General features: G+C 38.6%; 1 protein-coding gene across 1 annotated transcript in view; it reads left to right on the plus strand.

The window, feature by feature from the left end:
- The window catches only part of LOC124880928 (phospholipid-transporting ATPase ABCA1-like), a 283,949-nt gene that overhangs the window by 130,190 nt on the left and 132,030 nt on the right, over positions 1-21,729 (plus strand). Inside the window, exons 30-32 of the mRNA XM_047386373.1 lie at positions 6,167-6,294; positions 15,588-15,686; positions 16,629-16,818. Of these exons, the coding sequence (XP_047242329.1) occupies positions 6,167-6,294; positions 15,588-15,686; positions 16,629-16,818 (417 nt within the window). The remainder of the gene's footprint in view (positions 1-6,166; positions 6,295-15,587; positions 15,687-16,628; positions 16,819-21,729) is intronic.

The raw sequence follows: 21,729 nt of genomic DNA on the forward strand, positions 1-21,729 counted from the left end.
GTCTGGAGACAAAACTAAGAGTTAACCGCTGGCAGTGAGAGGGTCTCCAGAATTATTCAGACACACACTCAGTCTCAATATAAGGGCCCAGAATTTTTTCAGCAGTGTTTGCCTTTTGAAAGGACAACACATGTGGTACAGTCAGGGTAGCTACAGAAAAACATTTCGGCTGTATCAAACTTTCAGCTGACCATTGTGAGGAAAAAAATGAAGACAGCCAATTTGACTCTTCTGATTTGATTTCACCAATCAAGTGGTTTGATTAGCCACATATTAAAATTGAACAATTAAACAGATGACAGGCTTCTGTTAGCCCATTAAGTGAATGTCTGTATTATTTTCATTTTCATAAACATAATTTCAAAAGTCAAAACTAATAAAGAGGCATTATTTCAGCGAGTCAAAACCAATTTCAGGAAGTAGCAATTTTCTTGGCACTGAATGTTTTATTTTTTTTTCACAGCATTGAGTCTTAAATTGCCTTTGCCCTCCGTCTATATTCATTATACACAACACTGTGCTTGTATAAATCAAGTAATGATATCAGTTATGATCCCTGTCATTATAGTAAAGTAGTCAGGACAGAAACAGACAGCAAAGAACATCCTCTACAGTGTTGGAGATGCAGAACAGAAAGAACAGTGTTTCACCTTTGATTGGCTCTACTTGTAATTTGCTGCAGTACCAATCCGCATTAGTCACTGTCAGTCCTGGACGTCCCTCTGTAGAGGGTACACCGAGTTCGGTATGTGTGTGTATGTGTGTGTATGAGGCCACATTTATCGCTCATTTACCTAAAGGTCTTTCTTTTGCTCTGTCATGTCAACAGCTTTCATTGCTAGTGGATGTGTTTCTGCAGGGAGGTGAACTCTTTGATTACAAGCTTTTATGGAAATCTAAAAAAACACTGACATGAAAAACAGTAGAGATCATTCATGGTGTAAGAAGCTGTTATTAATGATGCTTGCAATGCAAGGTTTTGTATTATGGTTATATTGTGGTGGATGAGTTTAAGAGTTTCCATACCGATGACTCTTAATGTCATATTAGCTGAGATTTTCCTGACCCACATGCAGAATCACTCTAGGACACTCTAGGCAGGCTGGAGGATAGTTTGAGCTTGCAGAGGCCGCCGGTAGATGAGGTCCTGGGTTTCTGCCCGAAGGTGAAGGAAGTGAATCCAGGGTAGTGATCCACGCGACCTGAGAGCAGCAAAAAACACGAGCTTGGTTACTTCAATGTTTGTACAAAACTTGCAAAGTTTCTGCCAAGAACTAGGAAACTGGTATGTCAGAGGCTTGATTTACCACTCAACGTGGAGCATCAGGTGAAGAATACTTGTCCTGCAGATCCTTAAAAAGGCTCCAGCTCCAGACAGCGTCTGAACACCACGCCCACCAGCAAAACCTCTCCGGGAAGACAGGAAGATTACACAGAGTAGCAAAACAGATTGTGACACTTAAACTGTTGTTATGAGACTAGATGTCTTTTTACAGTGTTTTTTTTTACTGGTTTTACAAATTAAATGTCTTTTATTTTTTTAAATATTTCAGATACATATATTGCACATTTATTTTGTTATTGTTTTCTAAGCATGGAAATATTTGTATTTCCGTAATTTACAGAATAGGAAACAGACTCAGAAATATTCAAAAATAATAATTGGTTGAAGTGTGTGATTATTTAATTTTCTTTTGGGATTATTAAAATGTTTTTGAATTGAATTGATATCGCAAATTGGGGATTTGTGGGTGTTTTAAAATCACATTTCTTATTATTATTATTATGGTTATTGTCTTTTTCGGTTGAGAAAAAGCTAGTGAAATTATATATTTGTTAAGGATCTAATCTTAAACTCTAACCAAAACTTTCTTTTTCTCATGACCTTAAACAATATTAGTTGTTTTATTTTTCCTTTTTTGTCTGGTACAAAATCTAGGACTGTTTTAATCTTAGATTGCGTGTGTTAGTGTGAACTCATTCCCCTGTAATCTCTATATATCAGTGGCGGATGCTGGTCTTTCAAGGAGGGGAAGCTCAATTTCAAGATCGCTGATTCGCTGATATGCTCATTTCGCTATCAATCAAAAAGGGTTTCAGCCTCAGACAGATCATTCAATCATCATGCAGAAGCTGAGTTTTCGGGCCAGCCGAGGCCAACCCACTGCCCCATAGACCCCCAGAGACGTTGAGTAAATTGACCTAGAGCAATAGAATTTGTTATGTGTGGCTTAGTTTGTCCTGTCACTGTTAAACTTCAAACATTTGCTCAAAAGAAATGGTGATTGGTGTCAAATAGCAAGCACTGATAATTTGTTAATAATTTTGGAAGATTCTAAAGTTATGCTTGGAAAGTTTTTTCTTTTTTTTTTGTCGCACTTATAATACTGCCACCTGTGGGAGTGGTGAGGCATTTCAGTATTTCTGTTGAATATTCTGCCTAGGTTAACCAAGATATATTTTTAAAAATATAATAATATAATTCATACTGTTCTCCATTAAATTTTTTATCCAACTGGCATCATCACATCCAATCCATTCTAATATTTCAAAGTTGGAGACCAGTTTTTATTATTATTATTATTATTATTTTAAAGGATATTATTTTAACTTTTCTCTTCATCAGACTTTTTGGCAACAGGTCATGTAGTAAAATGTAGAATTTTGGTAGTCCAAAATTCAGAAGGGTGGTTCAGGTGATGCAGGTTTAATACATTTTTATAACATGAGGTACCAAATATAATAAAGTTTTATTATGTTTGGTACAAAATATTCTCTAAAGAGAAATTGATGTAGTAAGTACAGCACAGCAAGAGAACAGGGCCACTACGTTAGAGCTGGATATATGTACATGTAGATATTTCTGCATTTTCTTTCACTTTCATATTGATAGAAAATGGGAGAGATGTGGTTCTTCCAGTATATTTACTTTGCCTTTACCTTGACCACTCCTGGTAACTGCGGATTTTTGGAATTACAATATGAACTGAAACAGCTACCTGAAAAGAAGTATTTTTTTTCTAATTGCCTTCTCCCACTTTGTGGTCAGTAAATATTTTAGTTTTCAACGTGCCAGGCAGCCGCTGTGAGAAGTCCATGGCTCCTCTTTGTTGAGACAAGGCTGTGGAGTCAAATTCTTTACAGAAGCTTTCAAATATGAATCACCTGTTCCTAGTCCTTAGAATTGAGAACTATGAAAGCTGTTTTTAGTCGAGTTTGGATAAGATCTCTTCCCAACCTATCTGCTAATCCTGGGAGAGCAATAAAGTCGGGCATTGGTTTTTGGGCTTTGCCCGGCATTTGTGAGCATGATGACTCCTCCTTAATTTTAAATAGATTTCTTCCTATGTCATACACAGCAGCTGTCACCTGGTGTTACTGTAGAGAAAATTGAAACAAAGAGCAACACAATTAATCATTTTTGTGGTCTGCCATTAGACCTTTTAGCCCCAGTTCTGCTCTTCAGTTTTCTTTCAACACATTTATATATAGTAAACTCAAGATTTTCAATTGTAGCTCCTCAGCCTGGTAAATTTATATGCTCTGCAATGAATCAGCTCCATGCAGAACCTCCCCCTTTTGCTGCGGGCCAACCTACAAATGATTAAATGTTACAGATATTTAGCTTTTTTTCCATGGCCCCTTTGTCCCCTATAACAATGTAATGAAAAGAGAATTACATGAAGAGGATAGGATGGGAAGACAAGGTTAGGCAAGAGTGTTTTTCTGTGTGTGTGCATCTGTGTGTTAAATAACTAGAGATGAGAGAATGGCGAGAATCTAATTATATCTGAGTGGCCAGATGACGGCGGGTGTGTTGCAAATGTTTAATCAAACTCATAAAGCATGCAGAGGAGCCCAAACAAGTTGGCATGGAGCATATTAATGTGTAAGCTTTGTTGTACTGGTCCTGTGTTATTGTTAAATGGATGAGCCACTTTTCCATTTTGTGCCCTGTAAAGGTGGATCTGTATCAATATCTGGAGGCCTCTTTTTATCTGACTGAAAACAGTTATTTTATCACCCTTCACTGTAACTATATATAAAACCATACATAACTTGTTTTCACAAAAAATGACAAACGTTAAAATAAAAAATATAATGGATTTGTGTCCACAAATAGCTTGAAACAACTGGTGTTGCAAAAAGTATTAATTTTACTGATTTATTTTTTACATTTTGTTGCATTACAACCACAAATGTCAAGGTATATATATATATATATATATATATATGTGACATATTTATACTGAGATTAAATCAAACACAGATTGACTCTGTTTGCTCATTCTGAAATGAAAATTTTTTGAGGGTGTGTTGGACCACTTGTTTGCTGAGTATTGGACTATCTGCACGTTGTTGGACGTCACTGTGCCCCTCCAATGGCATCGGCCATTTTGTACCCAGGGCAGCCCGCTCCTACATATCCCATCGAGCATTGCGACTGATATGACTGGGCGTCCCCAGTCTGACGTCACAGGGTGCTGTATAGGAGGCGCTCATGTTTGAAAACTTGCCTTCTGCTAGAAATCGGTCTGGTGATTGAAGCGCGTCACTTTAAGAGAAGAGCTCTGTGAAGAGTTTCATTCATTCTCTCTCGTTGGACAACGAACCATTCATAACTGAAGTTTTTGGACTAAGAAGGCCAGAGATTTCACTTTGCCGATCGAAGACGTGAGTTAACACGTAACTGGAGACACGGAGTTTCGGAGAGACGAACCGCTACCGTGTTTCATTTTCAAGTCGACTTTGATGGTCAGATCATATTTTTCCTTTTTGTCAAGAAGACCAAAGGACAAAGACTGACCGCTCCCCTGAAGTTAATTGTGGACGCACATTAACTTAACCCCACTTTTCCTCGCTCGAATTCCCTCACTTGGAAGAAGACGACACAAGTAAAACCCATCTTTTATTTCTTTATTAGAAGGCCTGGGCAGGGTCAGAGGTTGTAGAAGCGATCAGAATCGCTGGTTAGGATCTCATGTGTTCTGAATAATATGTACATGTAACCTTGCTTGTTGAAACTTTTGATGTGTTATGTAATATCGGGACCCGCCGTGTTCCCCAGAGCTGTTTGTGTTTACTATCTGAACGCGGGTGCGTTGCAAGACTGGACTGTTAAAACGACCTCATGGTAAAATTCTCCATTTTACCTTTGTCTTCAATCTCACTGTGCTAGCTTGCCGCCAAAAGTTATCAATCCTTTGTGGTCAGGAGTTAGGGGGGAGTTTTATGATCAGAAGACCATAAGGACAGTCGGAGCTGCGCTCCAACCCCCACCACTCGCCACCACTCATATCCCCCTCTCCCTTCGTCTGTTGTGCCATAAACTGCTGGTTGACTCAATACATACCCACTACCGTTTGTTGATTTTGCTTATTTAGATGTGTTACCCCTGTGTTTGTAGAATTTTGCATGTTGAGTAGGTGACAATTAATAAATATTCACATAGATAAAGAGAGAGCGTTTGGTGTTTCATTGTGTGCAAAAAGTGATGTGTCAGTCAAAATAAGGTTCAAGTTCCACACGTTTCGGCAGAAACGGTCGATTAAACAGTGACATCTCCGGCAATAGTTATTAACTATTACGGAGTATTTAACGGTTGTAATTGTCAGAGGCGTTGAGCCACAATTACAACACCAGAAACGTCTCTGGTCTCGATTCGTAAATGAGGATTTATGGTTAAGAAATTGATTTTGTCAGATTATGATTTGTAATTATAATTATTTATCAAGATTATTCAATCAATAATCATACTCCCAACAGGTGTAATGGCTGCTGAATACACGCCACATTTTCAAGTTTGTATTTGTGGAAAATATTGTGAACCATGTATCACTTTTACTTTCACCACACACCTATCCACTACTTTGTGTTGGTGTATCTCGTAAAATCCCAATAACATTAATTTATGTTTGTGGTTACAACTTGTAAAAATGTCAAAATGTTCATAGGGGTTAATGCTTTTGCAATGCACTGAATTTTTCTGATCTCTAATACTGATTTTAATAATTTTGGGTTGATTATACACCATGTTTTGTATTTTATCTTCTGTTTTATTGGATTTGTGTGACTTTCTCATTTTAATTCAAAAGGGTTCAGATAGTGCGGTGTAAGGGCAGTTAAATGAGGTGCTTTGACTCTAAATTTGTCACTGTCCCCCTAGGTGGTCTTGCCTGCTTTCTTCGTGTGCCTGTCTCTGATCTTCTCCCTCATCGTCCCACCATTCAGTGAATATCCAAGTCTGGAGCTACAGCCCTGGATATATGGTCTGCCCCAAACCACATTTTACAGGTAACAACTTAATCTAATGGAATATCGTGGTTTTTTTTTTTGTGCTGTTTTTCATACATTGAAATTATTTTCATTTTAATTTCACCTGTGATTTTTTATTTTACACTAAAAATATATATATTTTTTCAGCATCAGTGTGATTTATTAGCAAACTGCATATTATCATAATGGTTGGGTCACATTGTGGGCTCTCATGATGTAAGATATATACCATATATATACAGTTTGCTCATGACCTCAGACAATGTATTGAGTTTTACTTGTGTGCATTAATTAAGACTCAGGTCTGTTCAAATCGATTTGTCCGTTTATAGAGTCCAGAAAAGGTTGCGGAGGTAAACCATACATACCCTCCACAGCGATACTCCCCAGCTAATTTTGGAAATCCCAAGTCCTTCCCAGGCGAGATAGACTATATAGTTAAATGCAACATCAGCTGGTTGTCTTCCCAGTGGGATGTGTCCAGAAAACCTTAAAAGATGGGTGTCCAGGTGGCATCCTAATCAGATGCATGAATCACCTCAACTGATTCCTTTTGGTGAGAAAGAGCAGCAGTTCTCTTAGCTCCTTCTGTATGATAGAGCTCATCCCCCTGTCTGTAAGGCTGGGTTCAGCCACCCTATGAAGGAAGCTCATGTCAGACACTTGTTATTCAAGATTTTGTTCTCATTTGGTACTGATCCACATTTCATGACTATATGTGAAGGTTAGGATGTAGACATCAATCTATTTAGCTCAGCTCTTTCTTCACTCCAACAGACCAAAGCAGCACCCACATGACTGCAGGTGAAGCATCTAATATGTCTAGCCATTTCCAGCTCATCCCACCATAACTCCTTCAATTGAGACAGTCAGTGGTCCACCACCTCAAGGGAAAACTGTACCTGATTCCAGTTTTTAGTAAAAATCCTGAAGTGCTTGGGATCATAATTCCATGGTATATACAGGTCCTTCTCAAAATATTAGCATATTGTGATAAAGTTAATTATTTTCCATAATGTCATGATGAAAATTTAACATTCATATATTTTAGATTCATTGCACACTAACTGAAATATTTCAGGTCTTTTATTGTCTTAATACAGATGATTGTGGCATACAGCTCATGAAAACCCAAAATTCCTATCTCACAAAATTAGCATATTTCCTCCGACCAATAAAAGAAAAGTGTTTTTAATGCAAAAAACGTCAACCTTCAAATAATCATGTACAGTTGTGCACTCAATACTTGGTCGGGAATCCTTTTGCAGAAATGACTGCTTCAATGCGGCGTGGCATGGAGGCAATCAGCCTGTGGCACTGAGGTCTTATGGAGGCCCAGGATGCTTCGATAGCGGCCTTTAGCTCATCCAGAGTGTTGGGTCTTGAGTCTCTCAACGTTCTCTTCACAATATCCCACAGATTCTCTATGGGGTTCAGGTCAGGACAGTTGGCAGGCTAATTGAGCACAGTGATACCATGGTCAGTAAACCATTTACCAGTGGTTTTGGCACTGTGAGCAGGTGCCAGGTCGTGCTGAAAAATGAAATATTCATCTCCATAAAGCTTTTCAGCAGATGGAAGCATGAAGTGCTCCAAAATCTCCTGATAGCTAGCTGCATTGACCCTGCTCTTGATAAAACACAGTGGACCAACACCAGCAGCTGACACAGCACCCCAGACCATCACTGACTGTGGGTACTTGACACTGGACTTCTGGCATTTTGGCATTTCCTTCTCCCCAGTCTTCCTCCAGACTCTGGCACCTTGATTTCCGAATGACATGCAGAATTTGCTTTCATCCGAAAAAAGTACTTTGGACCACTGCGCAACAGTCCAATGCTGCTTCTCTGTAGCCCAGGTCAGGCGCTTCTGCCGCTGTTTCTGGTTCAAAAGTGGCTTGACCTGGCGAATGCGGCACCTGTAGCCCATTTCCTGCACACGCCTGTGCACGGTGGCTCTGGATGTTTCTACTCCAGACTCAGTCCACTGCTTCCGCAGGTCCCCCAAGGTCTGGAATCGGCCCTTCTCCACAATCTTCCTCAGGGTCCGGTCACCTCTTCTCGTTGTGCAGCGTTTTCTGCCACACTTTTTCCTTCCCACAGACTTCCCACTGAGGTGCCTTGATACAGCACTCTGGGAACAGCCTATTCGTTCAGAAATGTCTTTCTGTGTCTTACCCTCTTGCTTGAGGGTGTCAATAGTGGCCTTCTGGACAGCAGTCAGGTCGGCAGTCTTACCCATGATTGGGGTTTTGAGTGATGAACCAGGCTGGGAGTTTTAAAGGCCTCAGGAATCTTTTGCAGGTGTTTAGAGTTAACTCGTTGATTCAGATGATTGGGTTCATAGCTCGTTTAGAGACCTTTTTAATTATATGCTAATTTTGTGAGATAGGAATTTTGGGTTTTCATGAGCTGTATGCCAAAATCATCTGTATTAAGACAATAAAAGACCTGAAATATTTCAGTTAGTGTGCAATGAATCTAAAATATATGAATGTTAAATTTTCATCATGACCTTATGGAAAATAATTAACTTTATCACAATATGCTAATATTTTGAGAAGGACCTGTAGATACTTGATTTATGTTAAATTTAATCAGTCATTAATTTAATTAAGACCTTTTTAGATTTATGTTGAATCATGCTAACCTACATTTGAATTTTACAGGCTGGTGAGCATTGTGTATTGTAAAATCTTTATTCCATTAGTGAAGACCAAAACATGGGAATTCTTAGCTTTTTTGAAAAAATTAAGATCTTATATAATCCCCTTGAAGTGAACGTATCATTGAATTCCCAATACTGATTGATATAATGTGATGGAACATAATTCTTATTATAAATCTACTCATCAAAGTAACAGTCAAAGTAATTGGTCCATACCCCTAATAAAACAAAATCCATTCGATTTTTATCAGAAATACTTTAGCCGGCAAATGATCTTAACTGTTATCAGATAATGTCTGATAATGTATTTGTATTTTCATGCGGATTCAAAAGCTGCACATCCGTGGCAATATTAAACATCAGAGGCAGAACATCAAAGCAAAAAGATGCTGAAACTGTGCTCAGTATTGGCAGCAGATTTTTGCATTGCTAAGGTCACCAGTCTGGACACTGTCCTACTCTTGGCTGCATCTCCTCATCACAAGCATAACTGCTGACAAGGTTTTGCTCTGACTAAATGCATAAATATAACAGCAAAGTGTACCTCTGCAAATTACAACTGAAAAAGAAATCCCACCATATTATTATGCATAGCTAAAATATATTAGTGTTAGTATAGTCCCAAACGTTCCTATTTGTGGAATAGGTAGAGATGGATCAATGACAGATTTTGAGGCCAATTTCTGATAATTGATTTTGTAAAGCCTTAACATGCCCATACAAATTTTAGAAATGTTTTTGATAATTTTGCAAATTTTGCTTAAATTGAAAATGAAACTGTCTTAACAATGATTTCCTAAAAAACACACAAAGTTATGGATCTGTATCTTTACATAACTAAAAACCTACAAATACTGTCCATTAAAATCATGTTATTGGACATAGGTATCCTACTAAAAATAATTACAACATATCTCCATTACCTTATTACAAGGTAAATTAGCAGCTCACATGGTCGCTTTTGCACCATGTCACAAAATTATCACTTTTCTTATACCAAATATCCATTTAACATAAATAGCAGCGGTGTCTAACTTCATATTCCACTGGAAAAAAAAAAGCTCTGATTATCCATTATGTCTTAGCTTAATAAATCAGTTGTTTATTTATTGAAAATATAAAGGAGACGTTAATAGCCTAAACAGTTAATGATTATTTGTGTTTTGATTCAGGAACAACAAACGAATAAAATCTGAATTAACGGTTGAAGTGAAACATTTTCTACATAGTCCAGTTAATTGTAATTGCACGTTTGAGCTCACATGGATCCCTGAATAGAGCCAGTATATACTCTAATCAGGCTGCCATTATTATCTGACTATCATGGGCTTGTTTCTGGGCCAAGTCTCACTCAAACAATCTTCCCATTCTCCATGCTAACTGAACCCTCTTCCCTTTACTTTCATGGTACTGTGGGATTTAAAACGGTACTTCATAAAGACCGCGCTGATGGCCCTCGGCCAGCAGTGGTCACAGCTCAGCCAACCATTTGGATTAATACAGTGTTCATTGTCTCATTTAGGGACGTATCTGTGAAGGTCACACAGCCATTTCCTGGCCACCAGCGAGTGGAAGTGGTCCGCCTGTAAAAAAAAAAAAAATGGATTGTGTGCAGCCATCTGTTTTGTAATTAACAATGGCTGGGTTACTGTGTTATTTAAGATAATGAAACTACTGGATAGCTCCGAAATGAAGACTTGTGCATATACATGGAAACAGTGGAACTAATGAATAGCTCACAGAAGGAGGAACTAAGACGATATGTGCAGAAAGTCAGATGATGCCTGGGAAATATGCTGTACTTTTTAGATTACATCTTATTTTTTTAAAGATGCAGTGTCGTTTACAATTCTAAACTGTGTCAAAGTTATGAAGCTAAAATGCCTGCATTATGGAATTAAAAAGTGATCCTGGATTTCTTCAAATTCAAATTATTTAATTGTACAGAGCTTCTTATTCTTAACAGAAAATTAAATTGGTCCCTTAATAAACAGGTTCCACATACAGATGTTAAACCTGATAACCACCTGGATTTTTGTGCAAAATAATGCACATTTTATTATGGGAACAAATGAGTAATAAACAGGCTCTGCCAACACAGAAATACAGGTAAATCGGGTTTTTGTTTTCACATTACCTATTTTTCCTGACTGACATTAAATCAGACCAAGCCTTATCTGTTATAGGTCACTTACCTAAATTACCAAAACGATTTCTATTTGCTACATCGCAGAATAACTTGTGAGAACATGTTTTTACATACATGTTTTTGCTGTTTTTCAATGTCAGAAGTTTACATAGTTTTCTTAGTATTTCAGAATCAACTTTATTGCCAAGTTCGTACAAACAACAAACAAGGAATTTGACTCTGGAACACTTTGCTCTCTGAGTTTCTTTTTTTGTGTGTTTTTTGCGTTATAAAATATATTCTGCATATATCTTTATGTCCTTAAATACATATATACAATATACACATATACAAGGTGAAATTGCGACTTCAGTATGAGGTTGTTTGGTACTCTATTTAATGTTCATCATAGAAACAGCCTGGGGGAAGAAACTGTCTCTGTGGCGGCTGGTTTGAGTAAACAGTGCTCTGTAGCGACGGCCTGAGGGTAAAACTCTGAACAATTATTGTGCAGGGTGTGTGGGGTCTGCAGATATTTTAACAGCTCTTTTCTTGATCCTAGACCTGTATAATTACTGGATGGAGGGAAGGTCAATCTTGATTATTCTTTCTGCATACCTGATTATTCATTGCAGTCTGGACCTGTCCTGTTTTGTGGATGAGCCAAACCCCACTGAGATGGATGAAGACAGGACAGATTGAATGATGGCAGTGTAGAAGATGACCAGCAGCTCCTGTGGAAGGTTGAACTTTTTGAGTTGCCTCAGGAAGTACGGTCTCTGCTGGGCCTTCTTCTGAACAGTGTCTATGTGTGAAGACCATCTCAGGTCCTCAGAGAGGGTGGTTCGTAGGAACCTGAAGTGGTCCACAGCTGACACGGTGTTGTTGAGGATGGTGATTTATGGGGATGGTGTTCTCCAAAAGTCCACCACCATTTCCATACTCTTGAGTTCTGACAACACCAGCGTACCAGCCGATCCACCTCCTGTCTGTATGCAGACTCATCACCGTCCTGGATCACACCAATGACAGTGGTGTCGTTGGCAAACATCAGGAGCTTCACGGACGAGTCTGATGAGGTGCAGTCATTTGTGTACAGGGAGAAGAGGAGTGGGGATAGAACACACCCCTGGGGGGCACCAGTACTTATTGATCTGCTGCGGGACGAGATACTCCCCAGTCTCACCTGCTGCTGTCGGTCCGTCAGGAAGCTGTTGATCCACTGAAGAAGGTGGAGGCTGGGACGTTGACCTGGGTGAGTTTCTGGCGGAAGATGTCAGGTATGATGGTGTTGAAGGCCGAGCTGAATTCTACGAAAAGGATCCTGGCATACGTCCCTGGGCGGTCGAGGTGTTGCAGGATGAAGTGTAGACCTAAGTTGACAGCATCATCTGCCGACCTGTTTGCTCGGTAAGCAAACTGCAGGAGGTCCAGCAGGGGGCCTGTGATGTCTTTCAGGTGCTTCAACACCAGCCGCTCAAAGGACTTCATGACCACAGACGTCAGGGCTACAGGCCTGTAGTCATTTAATCCTACAATGGTGGGTTTCTTGGGCACCGGGATGATGGTGGATCGTTTGAGGCAGGAGGGGAACTCACACATCTCCAGTGACTTGTTGAAGATCCGGGTGAAGATCGGAGCGAGTTGATTTGCACAGGCATTCAGGCATGATGGGGAGACGTTATCAGGTCCTCCAGGTTTCTTTGTTTTCATGCGCTGAAAGAGCCTATTTACATCTTCCTCGGAGATCTTTAGTGCAGGCAGAGGATCTGAAGGTAGGGGGTTGGTTGTTTTAAGGGTCGAATTTGTTCCTGAATGGCATGTGGAGGAGATGGTTTGAGGTACGGCTTCCTGTCATGTCTGCAGTAGAAGCCATTCAGACGGTTGGCCAGGTGAGGATTCTGTTCAGGATGGGTGGGAGGGGCTCCTATAGGCAGTCAGGTTTCTCAGACCGGTCTGTACAGCCGAGGTAACACCAGTAGAAAGGCTGTTCTTAAGCTTCTCACTGTAGCTTCTCTTGGCTGCTTTGATCTCCTTTGTTAGTTTGTTCCTGGCCTGCCTGTACCGCGCCCAATCTCCACTGCTGTGAGCTTCTTCCTTATCCCTACGCAGGTTCCTGAGATGTGGAGTAAACCATGGCTTGTTATTCCCAAAGGTGCAGAAGATCTTGGTCTGCACACACATGTCCTCACAGAAACCGATGTATGATGTCACCCCATCAGTTAGTTGGTTTAAGTCAGTGGCTGAAGTTTCAAAAACAGTCCAGTCTGTGCATTCAAAGCAGGCCTGTAGTGTCTGCTTTGGTTCCTCAGTCCACTTCGTAACAGTGTGAACCGTGGGTTTGGAAGCTCTTAGTCTCTGTCTGTAGGTTGGGATGAGGTGGATTAGATAATGATCCGAAAAACCAAGAGCAGCCCTGGTAACAGCATGATATGAGTCCTTTAAAGCTGTGTCACAATGGTCCAGTGTGTTTTTGTCTCTGGCGGGACGCTTAATATGCTGTCTGTATTTGGTGAGTTCATTGGAGAGGTTTGCAGATTCCTCGCTTCTTTCCCAATAGCTTCGCGCTGCGATCCGCTCTGAACAACTGGAAGCCCGGCATCAACAGTATGTGGTCCGGGATGTTTTCACTCAGCCATGTCTCGGTAAAGCTGATCCCCGGAGGTCCGTGTTTTAACAGGTGAGATGAAGCAGCTCGTCCATCTTGTTACTTAGAGAGTGGACATTTGCCAGATGGATTGAAGGCAGTGGTGTGCGAAGTCCTCTTTTGCGGAGCTTTACCAGCGCGCTTTCCCCTCCGACGCTTTCGGCGCAGTATCCCATAGAGTGCTTCGGCTCCCTTTGTCAGGAGTTCGGTGAAGCTCGGATTGATGAGTGATGGTGAAAAAATCCCGAGAGAGGACTCTCTGATGTTGATGTTGATAAATTCCTCGCTGCTGAATGAGACCACAGAATTATGGCCCGAGACCGCAATACTGTGGCTTGAAAAAAAAAAAAACACACAAAATACACAAAGAAAGAGAGAGCGAAGCTCCGAGTCTGCCATCGCCGGCGCCATCTTGGTGGGAATTTGTTAGAAAATAGATTTAAAAGAGATTCAATTTGTTAGAAATAGAAAGTTACATGCCTCACCATCAATTTTCCTTTTTACATTCATTTATTCATCTTCTACACCACTTATTCCATAGTGGGTCACGGGGGGGCTAGTGCCTTTCTCCAGCAGTCTACGGGCGAGAGATGGTGTACCTCCTGGACAGGTCGCCAGTCCATCGCACATTTTTGAGCACAGCAAATGGTTTAAACTCCAGTGGCCTTTCAAAAATGGAAAACAATTCAAATTTCAGAGTATGTTCTAAAGCAAGTGTAACCAGAAACACCTTAAAGGACATTGTTTCAAATAGTCCTCACACGTGTCGTGGTTGGAAAGGTAGTCAAATAGTGATCTACAAACAGGCATTCATTTGGCTAAGACACTGGAGAAAAGTGAAATGGTGCTGCTGCTAAACATCAACTCATAAAATGCAGTATTTAGTTTAATAATATGATCCATGGATGCTAGCAGATATTTTTTAGCTGACAGATAAAATAAATAGATGAGAACTTAAAACAGGGTATTTTTATAACCAAAAACTTCATACTCACACACCCACAGTCGCTGCTGACTCATCTTGAATTAGCTGTTATAGCTGGAGCTTTAACTTTAAGCTTAGAATCAGTATAAACAAGTCTCTCTTAATCCTTTGGCAAGAAGACTTTTGAACATACTTTAGAGTTTTTATTGAGTGAATAGAAATCTTCATTTTCACAGATAATATATTTCTTGTTTACAACAAATGACAGAGGTGCTCTACTATTCCATATGCTGTGTCATTCTTAATATATGGCGAGTAAAAATGTCCGATGTGCTTTGAATATTTGGAATTTTTTTATAATATTGTGCAAAAATAGACGTTTCAATATTGTTCAACCTAAAAATATAAAGCGTCATAGTGCTTTTTGTGATTTCTTCGTGTTTCATACCTTCATAAGGTTTTAAAATGTTTTTTAGGCTATAAATTATGATAACATTTCACTATCCAAGGGAACCAGAGTATCAAGAGAAAACCCACATAAGAAACCACTGCAGTGAATACATTAAAGAAGCATTTTTTGTATGTGTCAGTTTTGGATTAAAATACTCAACATCTCAAACATTTAACTAATCCATTTTCTACATTCTATACAAAGCTAATCTTTCTTTCTATGTCGTGAATTGCCTTACTCAATAAATGCATTTTTATATAATTCATTCATTTGTGTTTCTTAGTTGACAACATCTGACCTATCCTGTAAATATAATAATGATAATGTTTTTATTACTAAGTCTACTAACATTATTCCTTATATTACTCTAAGTTATCAACTCATTTGCTGATCCTCATACAATATGGACTTATGGGCCGACTGTGGAAAACACAAAAAAATTTCCATCCTAAGTGTTTTATTATAAATATGCATCCATTTCTTATGTTTACAGCAATGACATGCCAGAAAATTTGGAGGTGGCTAAGGTGGCAGACACTTTAGTGAACAGCCCTGGTTTTGGGACACGCTGTATGCATGGAAATCCGATACCGTAAGTAGTCTGGATTTTTACAACTTGATATCACAGATTAATCAAGCCAGAAATGAGTGTCCAAGAGTTGTAAAATTTTTGTCTTAGCTATCTGTGTCTGTTTATTAAAAAGTTCAACTCATACTTGTACCTAAACCAAGTAATCATACCGTGAAATATTCAACAGAGAATAAAATAGAAAAACAATAAATATTTTTTTCTATATAAATCGTAAGAACTAACTGACATATTTCAGAATTTACACCCATGTACTTTACAGTTTTGTGTTTTTGAAATGATCCAACAATGACTACAACAAGAAAGCTGGAGGACTAACACTGGCTTATCAGCCCAAAGATTAACTTCATCCACTGACTGGGGCCAATATGTATGCGTTTTGTGGTTCAAGTAACACTCACATGAACTTTATCTGTATATAAAAAATAGCTCCAAGCAAAAGAGTGCTCATAGTTCTTGTAGTTTAACCCGAGGTCAAAACCTCGGATTTATTAAGTCAGTTAGACCCGAACCACAATAATGTAAAGATGCTATAGCATCTTCAGAAAACATGTATATAATTAAGTTAAATTTTACATACAATTTTATTGAGTATTTATATCCATAATTCCTAAAAATGCTTAATTACCAAGATAAATAAAGCACTTCACAATGACTAAATAAATAGTTACAAAATGAATTGTTTGCAGGTATAACATGGAAGTAGGTGGAACAAACTGTCACAATATGGTGTATGAAATAGCAAAGGGGCAAAGAGAAAGACTACCAATTAAGACAATCAAAATGAAAGTAAAGCCAGAAAACCAAGATGAAAAATAAAACATCACCAAACCCAACAATTAGACAGCATGATAACATTAACAATGTGCTCTTAAATATGTCACTGTAGGGGTCTGGTGCTGTATAAGAAATAGACAGTGAGCTTCTCTTCCTATTATTTTCCAGAGCCCTACCATGCTCACCGACTAACTCCAATTGGTTCACTCCATCTGTGGATCAGTCAGTCACGGACATCTTCCTCAATGGGAACTGGAGCATGTCTAACCCCTCGCCTTCCTGCCAGTGCAGCACTCCTAACCGGATGATTATGTTACCCGACTGTCCACCCGGAGCGGGAGGTCTCCCTCCACCTCAGGTTAGTTTGTCACTAAGTACATTTGGATTATTTCTACCAATAAATCAGTCTGTTACCCTCTGAGGTTCTTTTACCACGACAGGGCCACTGTCTGGCAAGCAGCACTATAGTGAATATGTGATATAGAGCAGCAAGGGAATGCAAGCGTCTAAATATAAAAAACAACAACTAAATCAGTGACAGTGCAGTACAATGAAAATGATTATCATGAAGGCTTTTTTGCATGTACCCCGAAAGTCTCAGTCAGCACCATTTTGATTTGAAATGTAAAGGTTTTTACCAACAGGAAATTTGCATTGCATTGCAAAATGGAAATCAGACTTCTGTGTTGGCTTTTTGTTGTGAACTTGCACTCAAGCATGAAAGTGGGACCAACTAAAAATATCCAAAAATGTTTTGTTGTTCACTCAAATAGTTTTTTTTATATTTATAAGATTTAACCCTAAAATTCACCTGAACAGTGTTCTTTACCTTATTAAGTACATTAACTAGCAATATATTCATAATCTTTAATCTCTTTAACATTTTTTCACATTAAACAATGTCAATGTATTTCACTGGTATTTTGTGTAATGTGAATACCAAAATGCACAATTAAGAAGTGGAGGGAACAGGATACATTGTCTTTAGAAGCAAGAATCTGAAAAGGGTGGCGTGCATTTGACCCTTTTTACAATGATAGTTTTAAATAAAATCCAGTCAACAATGGCCTTCAGTGTCTCTAACAAACCTACAGAGGTTTGTTAGAGACCATGAGTGAACATATACCATCATGAAGACCAAGGAACATAACATATTACTCAGGGATAAAGTTATAAGACTAATGCAGGGTTATGTTATAAAACAATCAGTCAAGCTTAAAACATCTTGCTGAGCAGTGTTCAATCCATCATCATAAAATGGGAAGAGTATGGCAGCATGACAAACCTACCAAGACATGTCGTCCACATAAACTGACAGCAAGGACAGCATTAATCAGAGCAGCCAAGGGGTTCAGGATAACCCTGGAGGAGCTGCACAAATCAACAGGCAGAAGAACAAATATTTTCTTTCCTCCCTCCACAAGTCTGGCCTTCACAGAACAGTAGCAAGCAGAAAGCTATTGTTGAAAGATATGTATAAGAAGTCCCCCCGAAGATTTGCCTTAAGCTGTGTAGGGGTCAGATGAGACCAAAATTTAACTTTTTCCAACATGCAAAACACTAACGGTGGAGGCAAACAAGTAATTCAAATCACTCTAAACAAACTATCCCTTTGATCACATGTTGTTGTGCAACAATAGGTTGGTTTGGCAATGAATATGTATTAGTAAGTGCCAAGGACAATTATTAATGAAGTTGGTAATTTTAATCAAAATGATCAAGTCTGGGTACCAGCTTAGAAGCCAAACAGCTCCCAGTCTCTGGCAGTAATTGTTTTACGAATACCTATGTGCTAAGGTGTGTTATTACAATGGATGGAGTGAATTTGCAGCCTGTTGTTCTCAAATAGCAAGTATTGCACACAAACAACTTCTGCTCTTGGTCTTGCGGCTAGAGTTGGCGGATGCCCGGTACTGGTATGCTTGTTCAGCACACAGAGCTGCAGTCTTATCGCTGTTTTCCTTAGCATTTGGGAACACCGCTTTGTTGACTTAATCAGAGACAGACCCATCTCTTCTTGGAGAATCTATTCTCAGATTCTTTCTGCAGAAGTTCTGACAGTTTCAGGTGGCTAGTCCTATTTTCAGCTAGGGTACGATCAGATGTTACGCAGACAGCAGGCCATACTTACTTTGGATGCAAGGTTAGTCTCCAAAATGCAGTCTTTGTACTCGTTCAGCAGGGTCCAGATGTTCCAGCTGTGGATCTCCTCCTTCCTTTTAGCTCTGCATGAGAATGGGTTAATGCTGTGCATTCTAGAGTTCAGAGTTTTTTTACCTTGTTGGATTGGTGGCAATCCAGTTCAGTCATTGTTTCCTCCCATGGCTGAGTCCAACAATATGGTGGTGCCAGTCTCATGCTGTGGGGATGTTTGGGGATGTAGGGACAGGGAAACTGGACCTAATTAATAGGGGTAATCCTGTGTAAAATGTGGTTCTACAAGGTATTGATTTAGATGTGCTAAATACAAATGTACACCAAACCTTTCTGAATTTGTCTTGCAAATAAATATGAAAACCACATATTTTATAGATATGCACTACACTGTTGTTCGATCACATAAAATCCCGATAAATTTCTCTTAAATCTGTAGCTTTCCCATGGCAAAATGTGAAAACATTTAAGTGGTAAAAATACTTTGACAATGCAGTGTGTGGCAGCATATAAAAAGTGTAGCATATCTTAAGATGTTTCACCAATGCAGAGCCTAGACATTTTTTCTGCTAATGCCGTACATCCAGGGAGCTTAGTAGGTTTCATCCTCCAGAAAGCCAATACCAATTCTTTAAAGACCATTACATATAACAACAGTCGTGGACAAATGCAGCCAGGGCAAATGTTGCATGGTTTGACCTGAAATGATATGAGCCAAGCTGGGGATTGATGGGCAACTCTGGGACACCACGTCACTGCCAAGCAGCCGCCACCTGCTGACTGAACTAATCATGATGTGGAGAACAAGTGGGATTTCATTTAGAGTCAAATGATTTGCACTGCTGCTGCCCAATGATAATGAGAAATCTAAGGTTTAGAGAGAGAGAATAGATGGATTTTTTTACATAAGGTCGATTTGGTGTGTGTACATTGGTTTTGTTGAATATACCGGCATTTTTATTAGAATTGGATTTAAACATCTAAAATGATAACCTACTCCTTTATTTTCCAACATACAGTTTTGGCTGTAGGATATTCAGCATGTGGTAGTTTTGTGTTTATGCTGCATGAACTAGTGAGCATGGTTTTCCTGCAACAATGTGACAATCACACTATCGCATATTGTTCCACACAATTGCTTGTAAAGCCTAACAGGCATCCTTATGATACTAAAATACAACTTTTCAAGTTTTTTTCAACAACTTTTCATCAGCTTTAAAAAGATCCCTTAGGAAATAAACTGTAGCTCACACAGTTTGGATTGTGGGCTGCTGGGCAGAATTGGTGTAACAGGATTTTAGAAGTAGGAAGGTGTGGCAGCAAATCCTGTTCTGTGAGGTAGGTGTGGAAAGGAATGTCAAAAACTAGGTAGTTTCCATTGACGAAAACAGTAGTGTTTGCATGTTGCTTTTTAACTTCTAAAATGTTTTTGTTGTTTTTTTGGGTAAATTAAAAAAAAAAAAAAAAATTTCCAAATGTCTTGGTTGTATTAGATGATAGCTACCTCTCTTGTTATGTGCAGAATCAATTAAACATAGTCCACCATTCTACTAGAAAACAATATAATACCTACAGCAATCATGTAGTATGCAGGTGGAATGTGGAATAATGGCTGTGTTCCACTGTAGGTGTTGCTGATGTGGGCATCTTATGGTCTTTTTGGGGCTTTAAGGTTGTTTTTTTTTACTATGCATTCACTGTTCTCTGTGATCAGAGTGGTACAGCAGCTGTACCAGACAGTAATACAGTGAAATGTGTAGCTCTATAAATGTGTCAGAATCCTTGATGAGAGGGGGACTTCATTAAAAGTCCACAGTAATAAAGATGCTTATGCATCTTTTTGACCAGATTGCGTGAGCTTGCAATGAACACATTTAAAGATAAGTTATTTTAACCTCAGCTTCATCAAAGTTTTAATTATAGAAAGGAGCATTAATGTTGCTTGCCTGATCAGTAAACAGATAAAAAAAATCCTCATTAGTATATTCATGAAACAGATAATTTACATAGTACCCAATTAGATATTAAAAATGTACAATATTATTAAGGTATCATGTTACAGATGATGTATGCAAGATTCCCATGATACATATAATTAGTTTGCAACATCATAATGAATAATACATAAAGCCTTTATCACACAGCCTTAACACATGTTTGCTGACATCCTAGCTTTGGAAAACTTTTTTCTCATTGCTGTGTTAAATCTTTATTTGCCTGAAGTTAAATATGCAACAACAAAAAAAAAAAAAACTTTTCCATTTTCACTAAAACATGCATATGCAAAGGAGTTGCAGAACAGAGCTATTTCAGAGTTATTTGCATGATTTTAACATATATATTTGTGTTAAGTTTCAACTTATGGATAACTCAGGCGCGGCTTTTTCTGTTTCAAGGTTAGATTTAGAACGTTGAGGATATCATAGATTTACACAAAAAAACGAATAAATAGAATACTCCCGAGATGATGCAATGTCACAACTGGGAGAACTAAACATGGGGGTGCCGCAAGGATTGTTACTGGGGCTGGTACTGTTCAGCTTATATATCATTGACCAGTACAGAAATGACACAGACATTCACACACATGCGAAGGACTATTTCTCTCAAGCAAACAAAAACACAAACTTCAACCCACTGTAACTGTTATGGGAGAAGAAATTGCGAATGTCGGTTTAAACATCTGGGAATAATTTTATATTCTAATAATAGCTTCAAGAGACAGATTAAGAAGGTGTGCTATACTCTGAAAATACAATTTGTCCAGTTTTACATGTAAAATTATTGTAAGTCTGATAGACGTAGGGTAGGCAGAGAGGTATAGTCATGGGGTTATAGTCACACTTACACTTGTTTCAATGTTTTTTTTGTTTAGTTCTTTTCACATTATCATTTATATAATGTACTCTTTTCCTATTGTACTGTTTACAGTCATGTTCGATAAATTTTTATAATATTGAAAAGTTCATTTCAGTGACTCAATTTCCTAAATGAAACAGATTTATAGACTAATTACTCATATTCTGATGTTTTCAAGCCTTTATTTCTTTAAATTGTTAGGGTGTTCCATGTTAACCTAATAAAAACATAACATTCAAGATTAGAATATTCCATC

Source organism: Girardinichthys multiradiatus, chromosome 14 (assembly GCF_021462225.1).
Source record: "Girardinichthys multiradiatus isolate DD_20200921_A chromosome 14, DD_fGirMul_XY1, whole genome shotgun sequence".
In the NCBI taxonomy this organism is placed as follows: Eukaryota; Metazoa; Chordata; class Actinopteri; order Cyprinodontiformes; family Goodeidae; genus Girardinichthys; species Girardinichthys multiradiatus.